The 15,115-nt window shown below is 37.1% G+C and overlaps 1 protein-coding gene across 1 annotated transcript in view; it reads left to right on the forward strand.

Moving 5' to 3' along the window:
* Positions 1-15,115, forward strand: part of LOC101008408 (disintegrin and metalloproteinase domain-containing protein 5) — a 135,208-nt gene that overhangs the window by 43,379 nt on the left and 76,714 nt on the right. The window contains exon 12 of the mRNA XM_021942241.2: positions 2,204-2,387. Within this exon, the coding sequence (XP_021797933.1) occupies positions 2,204-2,387 (184 nt within the window). The remainder of the gene's footprint in view (positions 1-2,203; positions 2,388-15,115) is intronic.

Raw genomic sequence — 15,115 nt, forward strand, 5'->3', positions numbered from 1 at the left:
CCCCACTCCCATGGCTTCACTAGGCATTTCCCTAGAGGGAACGCTCTGTATAGTCTCACTCTTATGGCCTTGATGGGTTTTGCTCTAGTGGGAGCTCTCTGCAGTGGCTCTATCCCTGTGACAAGTCTCTGCTTGAGCTCCCAGGCTGTTGATGACATTATTTGAAAAAAATCTAGGTGGAGGTCACCATGGTCTGGCATCTCTTGTGTTCTGCAGGTTTGCAGAGTTAGCATTGTGTGGACATTGTCAAGGCTTACCACTAGTGCCCTCTGGAGAGGTGGTTGAGCCACACCTGGGCCCACTTGAGTAACGGATGGGGAAGCTGAGAAGCACTGTGTCAGAAAACAGAGTCCCAGGGTAGTCCTGGGCAGTGAACCTGTGGATCACACCTCAGGCCTGTTCTCTGAAACCATTCAGCCCTTCTAGAGCTCTGAGCCTGTGATGGGATGAGGGGAGAGGCATATTCAAGGATCTCAGAAATGCCTTCAGGGTCATTCTCTTGTTGTCTTCCTGGTTAAGCTGGATAGGACCTGGCTTTATTCTATCCATATTAATCTGTTTAGAAAACAGTTGCCTTTTTTTTTGTTTTGAGATGGAGTCTCACTCTGTCACCGAGGCTGGAGTGCAGTAGTGTGAGCTCAGCTCACTGCACCCTCTGCCTCCTGGGTTCAAACAATTCTCCTGCCTCAGCCTCCAGAGTAGCTGGAATTATAGGCTCATGCTACCATGACTGGCTAATTTTGTATTTTTAGTACAGAAGGGGTTTCACCATGTTGGCCATGGTGGTCTAGAACTCCTGACCTCAAGTAATCCTCCCTCCTCGGCCCCCTAAAGTGCTGGAATTACAGGTGTGAGCCACCGTGCCTGGTCAAAGTCGCCTTTTTAAACATGCTTTTTTATTTTTTTACATAGCCATGCTGAAAGTTTGTCAAATCTGTCTGTTCTGCTTCTTCTAATGATAAATTCCATATTTAAATCATTTCCATTCTCATTTTACTATAAGCAGCCAAAAGAAGCCAGGCAGCACCTTGAACCCTTTGCCACTTAGATATTTCTTCTGCCAGATATCCTAGTTCATTACTCTTAAATTGAGTCATGGATGGGGAAGCTGAGAAGCACTGTGCCAGAATGCAGAGTCCCAAGACAGCCCTGGGCAGTGAACCTGTGGAGCACAGGATGTCTTCTACCTGGTCCTCGGACGTCACTAAATTATTTGCAAATGTGTAGCAAGGATGGCCTTTACTTTGTTTCCAGTACCTTGTTTCTCATTTCCACCTGAGGCCTCATCAGAATGAAGTTTAAGTCCATAATTTTATTGGTTTTATGATCACAACCACTTAAGTAATATTTAAGATGTTCCAGACTTTTTCTACACTTCTTCTCTTCTTTTGAGCCCTCACCACAATCTCCCTTAATGCTCCATTTATGACAATCTGGGACTTTTCTGCTTCTCCAAACTCTTGTAGCCCCTACCCATTATTCAGTTCCAAAGCTGCCTTTACATTTTTAGAAATTTGTTATAGCAATAGCTCCACTACTAGTACCATTTTTCTTCTTATTCTGATTTGTACTGTTAAAACAGAATGCTGACAACTGGGTAATTACAAAGAGACGTTTATTTGCCTTATGGTTCTGGATCCTGATAAGTTCAAGGTTGAGGGGCCCACATCTTGTGAGAGTTCCTTGCTGTGTTATCCCATAACAAAAGGTATAAGGACAAGAAAGCATACACACGTACCAGAGAGGGGCTCAAACTCACTTTTATGACAAACCCACTATTCTTTTTTTTTTTTTTTTGAGATGGAGTCTGCCTGTCAGGCTGGAGTGCAGTGGCCAGATCTCAGCTCACTGCAAGTCTCACTTCTCCCAGGTTTATGCCATTCTCCTGCCTCAGCCTCCTAGGGTGAGGCTGGGACTACAGGCTTACCACCACCTCGGCCTCAGGTTTTTTTTTTGCATTTTTAGAGATGGGATTTCACTGTGTTAGCCAGGATGGTCTTGATCTCCTGACCTCGTGATTCGCCCGTCTCGGCCTCCCAAAGTGCTGGGATTACAGGCTTGAGCCACCACACCCGGCCTAAATTTGCTAATTGTTTTCTATGAAGAATAATGCTTTTTAAATCTCTCTTTAAAGTACCATATTATGGGATATATAAAAATATACAACATTAATTTGTGTCATAACCATATTTTTATATTTTAGGTACTCTGGTGGTGTAAAGGATTTTAGCGTCTGTAGCTTGGATGACTTTAAATATATTTCTTCTCATAATGGCCTTACATGTCTTCAGACAAACCCTCTTGAAATGCCAACCTACACGCAAAGGAGAATATGTGGCAATGGATTGTTGGAAGGAGGTGAAGAATGTGATTGTGGCAATAAAGACGTTAGTAGAATTTTTTTCTAAAATTTTAAAAATGTTCTAATAGTAAAGAAGATAAATGCCTTATCTATTAGTAAAATATATTTGAAAAATATATTATTTGGAAAAGATGGAAGCCTTTGTTTTCTAATACTATTATTTTTGGAAGCATGGTCCTTAGATAATTTTTGTCTTTGGTTATTGTCTTCTGACATTATTTAGTGTACGTATTAGTTCCAAATGTAAATTTAAATGCCATTAAGAGTGTCGAAGGGATTGAAAGAATATACCCTCAACAACAAGCAGAAATAAAAACAGACAACCACATCTAAAAACAGTAGATTATAACCAACAGGGTAGCAAAATGCATGGTTTGTTAATATAGGTAAAAACATTTTCTGTGGAAAGGTGATTCTTTTTTTTTTTTTTTTTTTTTTTTTTTGAGACTGAGTCTCGCTCTGTCGCCCAGGCTGAAGTGCAGTGGCCGGATCTCAGCTCACTGCAAGCTCCGCCTCCCAGGTTCACGTCATTCTCCTGCCTCAGCCTCCCGAGCAGCTGGGACTACAGGCGCCTGCCACCTCGCCCGGCTAGTTTTTTATATTTTTTAGTAGAGACGGGGTTTCACCGGGTTAGCCAGGATGGTCTCGATCTCCTGACCTCGTGATCCGCCCGTCTCGGCCTCCCAAAGTGCTGGGATTACAGGCTTGAGCCACCGCGCCCGGCTGAAAGGTGATTCTAATTAAAATATTTTGAAATTAAATCTATCATAATTATAAAAAATACAAAAATTTACAACTAAGATCAAACAAAAATAATTATAAAATATGATAAAGGGACATCAGCAAGATGGCCCATTAGACAGCACTAGAAGTGCCTAATGTTGGTCTCCCACCATAAGAAAGGACCAAAACAATGGATAAACAACTACATTTGACCAGAGTGACTTACATAGAGTGCTGGAGTACAGGAGAGGAATGGCAAATACCTAGTGGTGCACAGAAACTCAGAATGGCTGCCTAGAGAGAAGAAGGAAACACTATGGTTGTGGCAAGATAAACATGTAATGATAAACAACAAGAAGTAAAACTCAATCTGGCCTAGAAATATAGACTACTGGCAATCTTCAAAATAATAAAACTAATGAATCTTGCAAATCATTGAATACAAAAGTCAATATATAACAATGAGTTGGATTTCTGTGTAGAAACAGCAAATAGAAAATGAAATCAAATGGACAATTCTACATATGTTTCCCAAAACATGATATGTATAGATATAACAAAATACGTGCAATTGTGCACAATAAAAATTAACATTACTCAGGAAAAGCAAAAAACATTGAAATGAATGGAGACATATCCCATTTGCATGGATTGGGAGACATAATATTGAGATTTCAGCTCTACACAATGGATCCATACATTTAACACAGTCCCAGCCAAAATCCACTTATCTTTTTGTAGAAATTGATAAGCTGATTCTACAATAGATGTGGAAATGGAAATGACCTAGAATAAACCAAGCCATGAAAAGAAAAACAATAAATTGGAACACATATACTAATTTTCTATACATTTCAATGTTTTCTATGAAGTTATAATAATGAAGACAAGGTAGTATTGACCAAAGGATAAATATATACAATTAATAAAGTAGAACAGAGAATCCAGCTATAAAATGATTTTATATGGCCACTTTATATGATAAGACAAAGGGCTATTCAATGGGTGAAGAAAATCTTTCCAACAAAATTGTATAAACTAAACATATGTGTAAATAAAATAAAACTTCACATCTCACCATACACAAATAATTAACTTGAAATAAATTAAAGACTTAAAAATTAGAGTTAAAGCTAAAAAACTTTTGGGATAAAACATAGGAGACAATCTTTGTGGCTGGTGGTAGGCAAAATTTTTTAGATTATGGCAAAAAGAAGGAAGTTTAAAGAGAAAAATGATAAGTAGTGTTTTCTCAAATTTAGAACCCTTTTCACTTAGACTCTGATAAAAATAAAACGACAAGCTCCAGAATGTGAGAAAATATGTACAATTTGTATATTGACAGGTGGCTTTTATTCAAATATGTGAAAAGACAAGACTTAGTTTCTGATCAGGTATCTAAGACACTTGGAAGTTGCCACTCCAATCTGTCAACAAGTAAAAAGGTGAACAGACTGAATAAGCAGCAACTCTTTCTAGGTCTGTTGGAGAAGTGAGATCACAGGATGAAGCACTGCCCCCAAATTCAATATATCAACAAGTGCATACAGAGAATCACAACTTGCTAGAACAGAAGCATGTGAGCTAAACTTTCACACAGACAGCACTGGAGTCGAAAAGCCTAAACGAAAACTGACAAATTGCCAGAGGCTCAGTGTATATAACTGTGAGAGTTAAAAACTCGAGGAGGACCCAGTTATTGAGGATGTTCTCATACTTTTATGAGCTTCACCTCTAGAAGTTTAATCTTGTTCTCACAGTGAATATCAGAGAAAAATTCCCTTGTGCTTCCAGAAGAAAGAGGAGAAAAGGAACCATTTTGAAATAAGCCAGAGTGTTCAGTTCTTACCAAAAAGAAATGGAAGGGAGAAATTAGGATTATTATGTTTTTATGAATTGCACTATCCCTGAAGTGGTATACTGTTATTTGAAAGTGGACTTGGATTAGTTGTAAATGTATATTTTCATCTCTAGGGCCACCACAAAAAAAATGTTTTAAAAAAGTATAACTGATACACTAAGAAAAGATAGAAAATAACATTATAAAATGCTTAGTTAAACACAAAAGGCAGGCTGAGCATCATGACGTGCAGCTGTAGTTTCAGCTCCTTAAGAGGATGAGGTGAGAGGATTCCTTGAACCTAGAAGTTCAAATCAGCCTGAGCAACATGGTAAGATCATTTTTCTAAAAAGAAATAAAAAAGGAAAGGAAAAAAAAAAAAGACAAAAACAAGAAGAACCAAAGTCACACAAATAGAAAACAGCAATAAATATAGTACTTATTAATTCAACTGTATTCATTATCACTTTGCTTTCAGTGATTTAAGTGCACCAATTTAAAAAATAAAAGAGATTGTCAGAATGGATCAAAAACCAAGATCTAGCTCTCTGTTGTGGTGGGTAATACTGAGTGTCAGATTGACTGGAATGAAGGATGCAAAGTATTGTTCCTGAGTGTGTCTGTGAGGGTGATGCCAAAAGAGATTAACATTTGAGTTGGTGGACTGGGAGAGGGAGACCCACCCTCAATCTGCATAGGCACCATCTAATCAGCTGCCAGCACAGTTAGAATAAAAGCAGGCAGAAGAACGTGGAAAGACTAGACTAGTTGAGTCTTCTGGCCTCCATCTTTCTCCCATGCTGAATGCTTCCTGCCCTTGAACATTGAACTCCAAGTTCTTCAGCTTTGGGACTCTTGGAACTTTGACCACAGACTGAAGTCTGCACTATCGGATTCCTTACTTTTGAGGTTTTGGGACTGAGACTGGCTTCCTTGCTCCTCAGTGTGCAGATGGCCTGTTGTGGGACCTCACCTTCTGATCATGTGAGTCAATACTCTTTAATAAACTCCCCTTCATATATACATCTATCCTATTAGTTCTGTCCCTCTAGAGAACCCTGACAAATACAGTTGTCTACAAGGAGCCCTCATTAAGTATAAACATACATGTGGATAAAAATTAAAGAATGGAGAAAAATATGCTATGCTAACAGTAATTAAAAAATCTAGGAGTAGCTATTATTAATTTCAGACAAGCAGTATGCAGAATGAGGAAAGTTTTCCTGGATAAAGGGGGACAATTATAATGACAAAGGGGTCAATTCTGTAATAAGACATAAAAATTTTCAATGTGTATGTGACTAACAACAGAGTGTCAAAATACATGAGGCAAAAATTTATAGAACTATAAGGAGAAATAGATTAATCTATTATTATAGTTGGAGACTTCAACACTCCTTTATCAGAAAAAGACAGATCCAGCAGACAAAAAATCAGTGAAGACATAGTGGAATTCAACAATAACTTTAACCAACTAGATATAATGGACATCTATAGATGACTTCATCCAACAACAAAAGAATACACATTTTTCTCAAAGTCATATTGAACATTCCGCAAGACAGACCATGTTCTGAGCCACAAATCACCACTGAACAAACTTCAAGGAATAGATACCATAAAATGTCTGACCTCAGACCACAATGAAAATGAACTAGAAATTTGTAACAGAAAGATTGCTGGAAAGTCCCTAATACTTGAAGATTAAAAATCACACTTCTAAATAACACATGGGTTATGTAAGAAATATCAGGAGAAGTTTAAAAATAGTTTGAACTGAATAAGAATAAATACATAATTATCAAAAGCCATGGTATTCAGCAAAACAGTGCTCAGAGTAAAATTTATAATATTGGTTGCATGTATTAGAAAAGGAAAGAGATCTAAAATCAACAGGCTAAGCTTCCACCTTAATAAACCAGTAAAAGAACAAACTAAATTTAAGGTAAGCATAAGGAAAAAATAATAAAAATTAGAGCAGAAATCAATGAAACTGAAAACAATAAATTAATAGGTACAATGAATAAGATTAAAAGATGGTTTTTTTGAAAAGATCAATAAAAGTAATATGCCTCTTACCAGACTAAGAAAAAAGAGAAATGACACATATTACTAACATCAGAAATAAAATAGAGTACATCATTACAGATGGGGTATTAAAAGAAACTATGAACAACGCTATGCCCACAAATTTTATAACTTAGATAAATTGACTAAATCCTTGAAATATAATCTGCCAAATTTAAACAAAAACAGACAATATAAATAGGCCTATATCTATTTAAGAAATTGAATAAATAATTAATAACCTTCCAGAAGAGAAAGCATCAGGCCCAGACAAATCTACAAATAATTCTACTAATCATGTAAAGACAAAACATATACCAATTCTCTATAGACTCTTTTAGAAGATAAAAGCAAAGGAAATACTCTTTAACTTATTCTGTGAAGTCAGCATACTCAAATACTGAAAACCAAAATGAAGGCCTTACAAAGAAAGAAAACTACAAAACAATATCACTCAAAAGCATAGAGACAAAAATACCAAACAAAATACTAGCAAATAAATTCCAACAATGTATAAAAAGAATTGTACAATACAATCAGGTAGGATTTATCCCAAATGTGCAAGGCTAATGCAACATTTGAAAATCAGCTAATGTAATCCATCACATCAACAAAGTAAAGGCGGAAAAATTATGTGATCATATTAATAGATGCATTAAAAGTATTTTATAGAAGCTAACAATCATTAATGATAAAAACTCTGAGTAAATTAAGAATAAGGAAACCTTCCTCAACTCAATTAAAAAGTATCAACAAAGAACTTACCCATGAGGAATTGGAAGATTTTTCACTAAATCAGGAACAAGTGAAGGATGTCCCCCTTCACCACTACTTTTCATTATCACACTGGAAGCCCTAGGTAATGCAATAAATGATACATGTAAATAAGATTGATACACATTAGGAGGAAGTAAATTAAAGTGTCATTGTTTCCAAATGGCATGATAATCTATGAAAAAATCTGAAAAAATCAGCAACAACAAAAACTGTGTGAAACAAATAAGTGGTTATAGCAAGGTTGTAGGATACAAGGTTAATATATGAAAGTCTATTGGGTGAAACCCCCACCCCCGATATTCTTGTGGGTCTTTTCTATTTCCCTAAGTGTCAGCTGGTCTAATAAATAAGGAAAGAGTACAAAAGAGAAACATTTTAAAGCTGGGTGTCCGGGGGAGACATCACATGTCAGCAGGTTCCGTGATGCTCCCTGAGCCGTAAAACCAGCAAGTTTTTATTAGCAATTTTAAAAAGGGGAGGGAGTGTATGAATAGAGTGTGGGTCACAGAGATCACATGCTTCACAAGGTAATAAAATATCACAAAGCAAATAGAGGCAGGGCGAGATCACAGGACCACAGGACAGGATGAAATTAAAATTGCTAACGAAGTTTTGGGCACAAATTGTCATTGATAACATCTTATCAGGAGACAGGGTTTGAGAGCTGACAACCAGTCTGACCAAAATTTATTAGGCAGAAATTTCCTGTCCTAATAAGCCTGGGAGCGCTACAGGAGACTGGGGCTTATTTCATCCCTTTGACTTTGACTGTAAAAGACAGCTACCCCTAAAGAGGCCATTTCAGAGGCCTACCCTCAGGGGCCATTCTCTTTCGGATGTTCCTTGCTGAGAAAAAGAATTCAGCAATAGTTCGCCTATTTGCTTTTGAAAGAAGAGAAATATGGCTCTGTTCTGCCTGGCTCACCAGCAGTCAGAGTTTAAGGTTATCTCTCTTGTTCCCTGAACATTGCTGTTATCCTGTTCTTTTTTCAAGGTGCCCAGATTTCATGTTGTTCAAATACACATGCTCTACAAACAATTTGTGCAGTTAACACAATCATCACAGGGTCCTGAGGTGACATACATCCTCCTCAGCTTACGAAGATAACGGGATTAAGAGATTAAAGACAGCAATAGGAAATCACAAGGGTATTGATTGGGGAAGTGATAAGTGTTCATGAAATCTTCACAATTTATGTACAGAGATTGCAGTAAAGACAGGCATAAGAAATTATAAAAGTATTAATTTGGGGAACTAATAAATGTCCATGAAATCTTCACAATTTACGTTCTTCTGCCATGGCTTCAGTGGGTCCCTCTGTTTGGGGTCCCTGACTTCCTGCAGCAAAGTCAACCTTTTTCATATATACCAACAATGAACAGGTAGAATTTGAAATTAAAAATGCAATACCATCTACATTCTCATTCCCTGAAATTAAATACTTAGGTATAAATCTAAAAAAATGTTCAAGATCTATATGAGGAAAAGTATAAAACTCTGTTTTAAAAATTCAAAACACCAAATAAGCAATATTCCATGTTTATAAATAGGAGAACAATATTTTCAGATGTCAGCTCTTCCAACTTTGATCTAGAAATTCAATGCAATTCCAATCAAAATCTCAGAAAAGTTGTCTGTAGATACTGAGAAAGTGATTCTAAAGTTTGTATGGAGAGGCAGTAAACCCAGAATTGTCACAATATTGAAGGCCAATAACAAAGTTTGATGACTGATACTACCTGATTCAAGAGTTACTACAAATGTACAACAATGAGGAAAGTGTAGTATTTACATAAGAATAGACAGATAGATTGATGGAATGGGATACATGAACCCAGAAATAGACCCATATAAATATAGTCAACAGATTTTTGACAAAGGAGCTAAGATCATATGATGGAACAAAGATAGTATTTTCAACAAATGGTGCTAGAACAACTGGATATCCATGTGCACAAATGTGAATATTGACACAAACCTTATACCTTTTGCAAAAACTAACTTAAAATGGATCACACTCCTGAAATGTAAAATGCAAAACTGTAACACTTCTATGCGGTAACACAGGAGAAAATCTAGATGATCTTGGGTTTGGCAATGACTTTTTAGATGAAAAAAACCAAAGGCACATACATGAAAGAAATAATTGAGAAGATGGGCTGTATTGAAATTTAAATAATATCTTCTCTGCACAAGATGCTTTCAAGAAAATGAAAAGACAAGTCACAGATTTTGAGAAAATATTTGCAAAAGACAGACATTATAAAGGACTTAATCCAAAATACACAAAGAACTCTTAAAGCTCAATTATACAGTTTGACTGTGTCTCCACCCTAATCTTGTCTTGAATTATAGTTCCCATAATCCCCACGTGTGGTGGGAGGGACCCAGTGGGAGGTAATTTAATCAGGGGGTTGGCTCCCCTCTTGCTGTTCTTGTGATAGTGAGTGAATTCTCATGAGATCTGATGGTTTTACAAGAGGCTTTTCCCCCTTTTGCTCGGCACTTCTCCTTGCTGCAGCCATGTGAAGGATGTGTTTGCTTCCCCTTTTGCTGTGAATGTAAGTGTCCTGAGGGCTCCCCCCAAGCCATGCTGAACTTTGAGTCAATTAAACTTTTTTATAAATTACCCACTGTCAGGTATGTCTTTATTAGCAATGTGAGTCTGAACTAATATAGTAAATTGGTACCAGGAGTTGGGGGCTGCCGTGGAAGGGACTTTGGAACCCAAAGATGTGGAAGTGGCTTTGGAACTGGGTAACAGGCAAAGGTTGGAAGAGTTTGGAGGGTTCAGAAAAAGACAGGAAGATGTGGGAAATTTTGGAATGTCCTTGAGACTTGTTGAATAGCTTTGATGAAAATGTTGATAGTGATATGTACAATGAAGTTCAGGCTAAGGTGGTCTCAGATGGAAATGAGGAGCTTCTTGGGAACTGGAATAAAAGTGATTCTTGCTATGCTTCAGCAAGAGACTGGCAGCATTTTGCTCCTGCCCTAGAGGTCTGTGGAACTTTGAACTTGAGAGAGATAATTTAGAGTATCTGGCAGAAAATATTTCTAAGCAGCAAAGCATTCAAGATGTGACTTTTTAGAATTTATTCACAAAGATATTGTTTGGAATTGGAACTTACTTACGTTTCAAAGGGAAGCAGAGCAAAAAGTTTGGAAAATTCACAGACTGATGATGTGATAGAGAAGAAAAAACCCATTTTCTGAGGAGAAAGAGAAATTCAAACTATCTCCAGAAATTTGCATAAGTAATGAGGAGCCAATGTTAATCAATAAGACAATGACGAATATATCCCCAGGGCATGTCAGAAGTCTTCAGGGTAACCCTTCCCATCACAGACCCAGAGGCCTAGGAGGAAAAATGGTTTCATGGGCTGGGCCCAGGGTCTTGCTGCTTTGTGCAGTCTCAGGATTTGGTGTCCTACATCCCAACCATGGCTAAAAGGGCGGAGGCACAGCTCAGGCCATGGCTTCAAAGGGTGCAAGCCCCAAGTCTTGGTAGCTTCCACATGGTGTTTAGCCTGTGGGTGCACAGAAGTCAAGAATTGAGGTTTGGAACCTCTGCCTAGATTTCAGAGGATGTATTGAAATGCCCGGATGTCCAGGCAGAAGTTTGCTGCAGGCTGGCACCCTCATGGAGAACCTGTGCTAGGGAAGTGCAAAAGGGAAATGTGGGGTTGAAGCCCCTCCCAAGAAAGTCCCCACCGTGGCACTGCCTAGTGGAACTGTGAGAAGAGGACCACCATTCTCCTGAACCTAGAATGGTAGATCCATTGACAGCTTGCACTGTGCACTTGGAAAAGCCAGAGACACTAATGCCAGCCCATGAAGGAAGCTGGGAGGGGTGCTGTACCTTGAAAAGCCACAGGCGCAGAGCTGCCCAAGGCTGTGGGAACCCACCTCTTGCATCAGGGTGACCTGGATGTGAGATGTGGAATCAAAGGAGATCATTTCAGAGCTTTAAGATGTGACTTCCCCAGTGGATTTTGGACTTACATGGGGCCTGTAGCCCCTTCATTTTGGCCAATTTCTTCCATTTGGAATGGGTATATTTACCCAATGCCTATACCCCATTGTATCTAGAAAGTAACTAACTTGCTTTTGATTTTACAGGCTCATAGGCAGAAAGAACTTACCCTGTTGGGAAAGCATGATTGTGTTTTAAAATGTGACGAAGTGAGATTTGGGAAGGGCCGTGGGCACAATGATATGGTTTTGCGGGGTCCCCACCCAAATCTCATCTTGAATTGTAGTTCCCCTAATGCCCATGTTTTGTGGGAGGGACCCAGTGGGAAGTAATTAAATCATGGAGGTGGTTACCCTCATGCTGTTCCTGTGATAGTGAGTTCTCATGAGATCTGATGGTTTTATAAGGGGTTTTTCTTCCTATTGCTTGGCACTTCTCCTTGCTGCAGCCATGTGAAGAAGGACATGTTTGTTTCCCATTCTGCCATGACTGTAAGTGTCCTGAGGCCCCCCCAGCCATGCTGAACTGTGAGTCAGTTAAACCTCTTACCTTTGTAAATTACCCAGTCTTGAATATGTTTTTACTAGCAGTATGAGAAGAGAGTAATACACTCAACACTAAGAAAACAAACAACCTGAGTAAAAAAGAGCCAAGGATTTTAACAGACACCTTGCCAAAAAAAGATATACAGATGGCAAATACAAAAAGATGATCCACATCATATATTATTGCTGAAATGCAAATTAAAACACCAGGATACCACTACATACCTATTAAATGTTCAAAAATCTAGAACACTAAAAACACAAAATGCTGGTGAGGCTGTGGGGCAACAGGCATTCTCATTCATTATTTAATAAGCAAGATGAGTGGAATACAAAATAGCACAGCCATTTTGGAAAATAGGTTGGTGGTTTCTTAGAAAACTAAATATGCTCTTACCATATTATCCAGCAATCACTCTCTTTAGTATTTACCGAAAAGGGTTGCAGATTTATGTCCACATATAAACATGCACACAGATGTTTCTAGTAGCTTAATTTTTAATTGCCAAAACTTGGAAGCAACTAAAATATTTTTGATAGGTAAATGAATAAATAGTCTTTGCTACATTGGACAATGGAACAATGCTCTAAAATATTGTCTATTAAATAAAATGTGCTAAAAAGAAATTATCAAGTCATGAAAAAACATGAAGAAATCTAAAATATGTATTACTAGGTAAAAGAAGCCATCTGAAAAAGCTATGTACCACATAGTTTCAACTATATGACATTCTAGAAAAGATAACAGTATGGGGACAGTAAAAAGATCAGCAGTTGCCGGGGGTTAAAGGGAAGGGAGGGATGATTAGGCAGAACACAGAGGACTTTTAGGACAGTGAAACTACCCTGTATGATACTGTGGTGGTGGATACATGTTATTACAAATTTTTCAAACACATACCATGTAGAATACCAAAGTAAACCCTAACTAATGTAAAATTGAACTCCAGGTGATAATGGTGTATCAATATAGGGTTATCATTTGTAACAAATGTACCACTCTGATATGTTGATAAGGAGGTAGGCTGTGTATATGTGTGGGCGAGGCATGTGGAAAATCTCTGTACCTTCTGCCCAATTTTGCTGTGATCCTAACAATGCTCTAAAAATATTGTATATTAAAGAAAAATTAAAAAGACAAAATCAATATTTCTTGAGAGTACATATTACAACTCAATTAAAAGGAGACAAATGACCTAATAAAAATAGACAAAATAATTTGGACAGTTTACAGTAGATTATTTATAAATGACAATAAGAAAATGAAATGATGTTTAATATCACTAGTCACCTGGGAAAAATAATTAAAACCACATCATATACACTGCCCACATATTAGAATATCTGTAATAATACACCCCCTTCTGATAAAAATAGTGAGTTTTGTTGAGATGTACAGCAATTGAAATTTGTGTAAATTGCTAGTTGAGTGTAAAAATATTTGAAACATTTTGGCCATGTCTTATAAAGTTAAATATACACTTTCCTTTTTCCCTAGATTTCCATCTCTGAGTATTTTTTTCCCAAAGAAATGAAAATATATATCCCCTAAAATATTTGTACATGAATGTTTAGAGCTGCTTTATTCATGGCAGCCAAATACTAGAAACAATCCAAATATCCATCATCATGTAGACAGATACATTGTGGTATTTCTAGTCATTGGAAAACTACTCAGCAATAAAAAAATGAATAAAATGCTGGTAAATTTATCACCATTGGTGAATCGCAAAATGATTATGCTGATTGAAATGAGCCAGATTCACAAGGTTATGTAATATATGATTCTGTTTCTCTAAAATTATAAAAAATGGTAAGTAATCTTTAGTGTGAAGAAGTGTTTGACTTCAATAAGTAGGAGATGTCTCTGGTTGGCAAGGAGAGTGTTCTGTAACTTGAGTATATGAGTAAATGCATAAACTAAACATTTTAAATGGGTATAGTTTATTGCAGTTAAGTTAAAGGGTATATGCTTTCAGTTACGCAAGAATACCCTCTACTGTAAACTTATATAGCCAAAATGCTTCTCCCAGAATACTTTTGTTGATTCTGTAGTTAACTCAGTGTATGATTGTGATTCAACAATGATTCGCTAATTGGAGTTCTATCCTAATTTGCTGACTCTTACCAAGTAAATTTATTTTTATTAAATCTGGTATATTAGCTACTGTTGAATTATTTCTCAACCTCATACAAATTATATTAACCCAAAACCTTTCAGCACGCACACCAAGACAATCAACAAAATCTGAGTCAGGCCGTGATTTGTAGCACTTGCTGAATTCCTTCCTTTAAACACTCCTACAATGGCAGATTTAAAGTGACAAATGCAACATTATTAAATGCAGAGTTGGAAAAATGTGAATGGTAGCAGATCATTATACAGTATTTCCACCAAAAATTAATGATAGATAATATCTTCAAGGGTATAGCTAAAATTAAAATGTAGGAAAATAAGAAATGATGTTGTCAATATTTGCTACCTTTTAAAAATATAATTTATTTCATTGTAAGTTAATGAAATTCAATTTTTATTAATGGCTTTGTTAGCAACCAGTTCACAAAATTTCTGAAAATTTAACAATTGACCCTTGCAAGCCAGAACAGGGTTGGTCCAGCACACTAGGACATGTAATAATTGTAAATTAAAAATCACCCAAACATAGTTTCAAAATATTTTAAAGCGAAATTTTACTATGAGGAGAGACAGACAAATTCATAATCACTTTAAGAGGTGTTAACACATCTTTGGTAGCAAATAACAGAAAAAACATATGAAGGCCAGGCGCAGTGGCTCACGCCTGTAATCCCAGCACTTTGGGAG

This window comes from Papio anubis, chromosome 8 (genome assembly GCF_008728515.1).
Source record: "Papio anubis isolate 15944 chromosome 8, Panubis1.0, whole genome shotgun sequence".
Taxonomy (NCBI): Eukaryota; Metazoa; Chordata; class Mammalia; order Primates; family Cercopithecidae; genus Papio; species Papio anubis.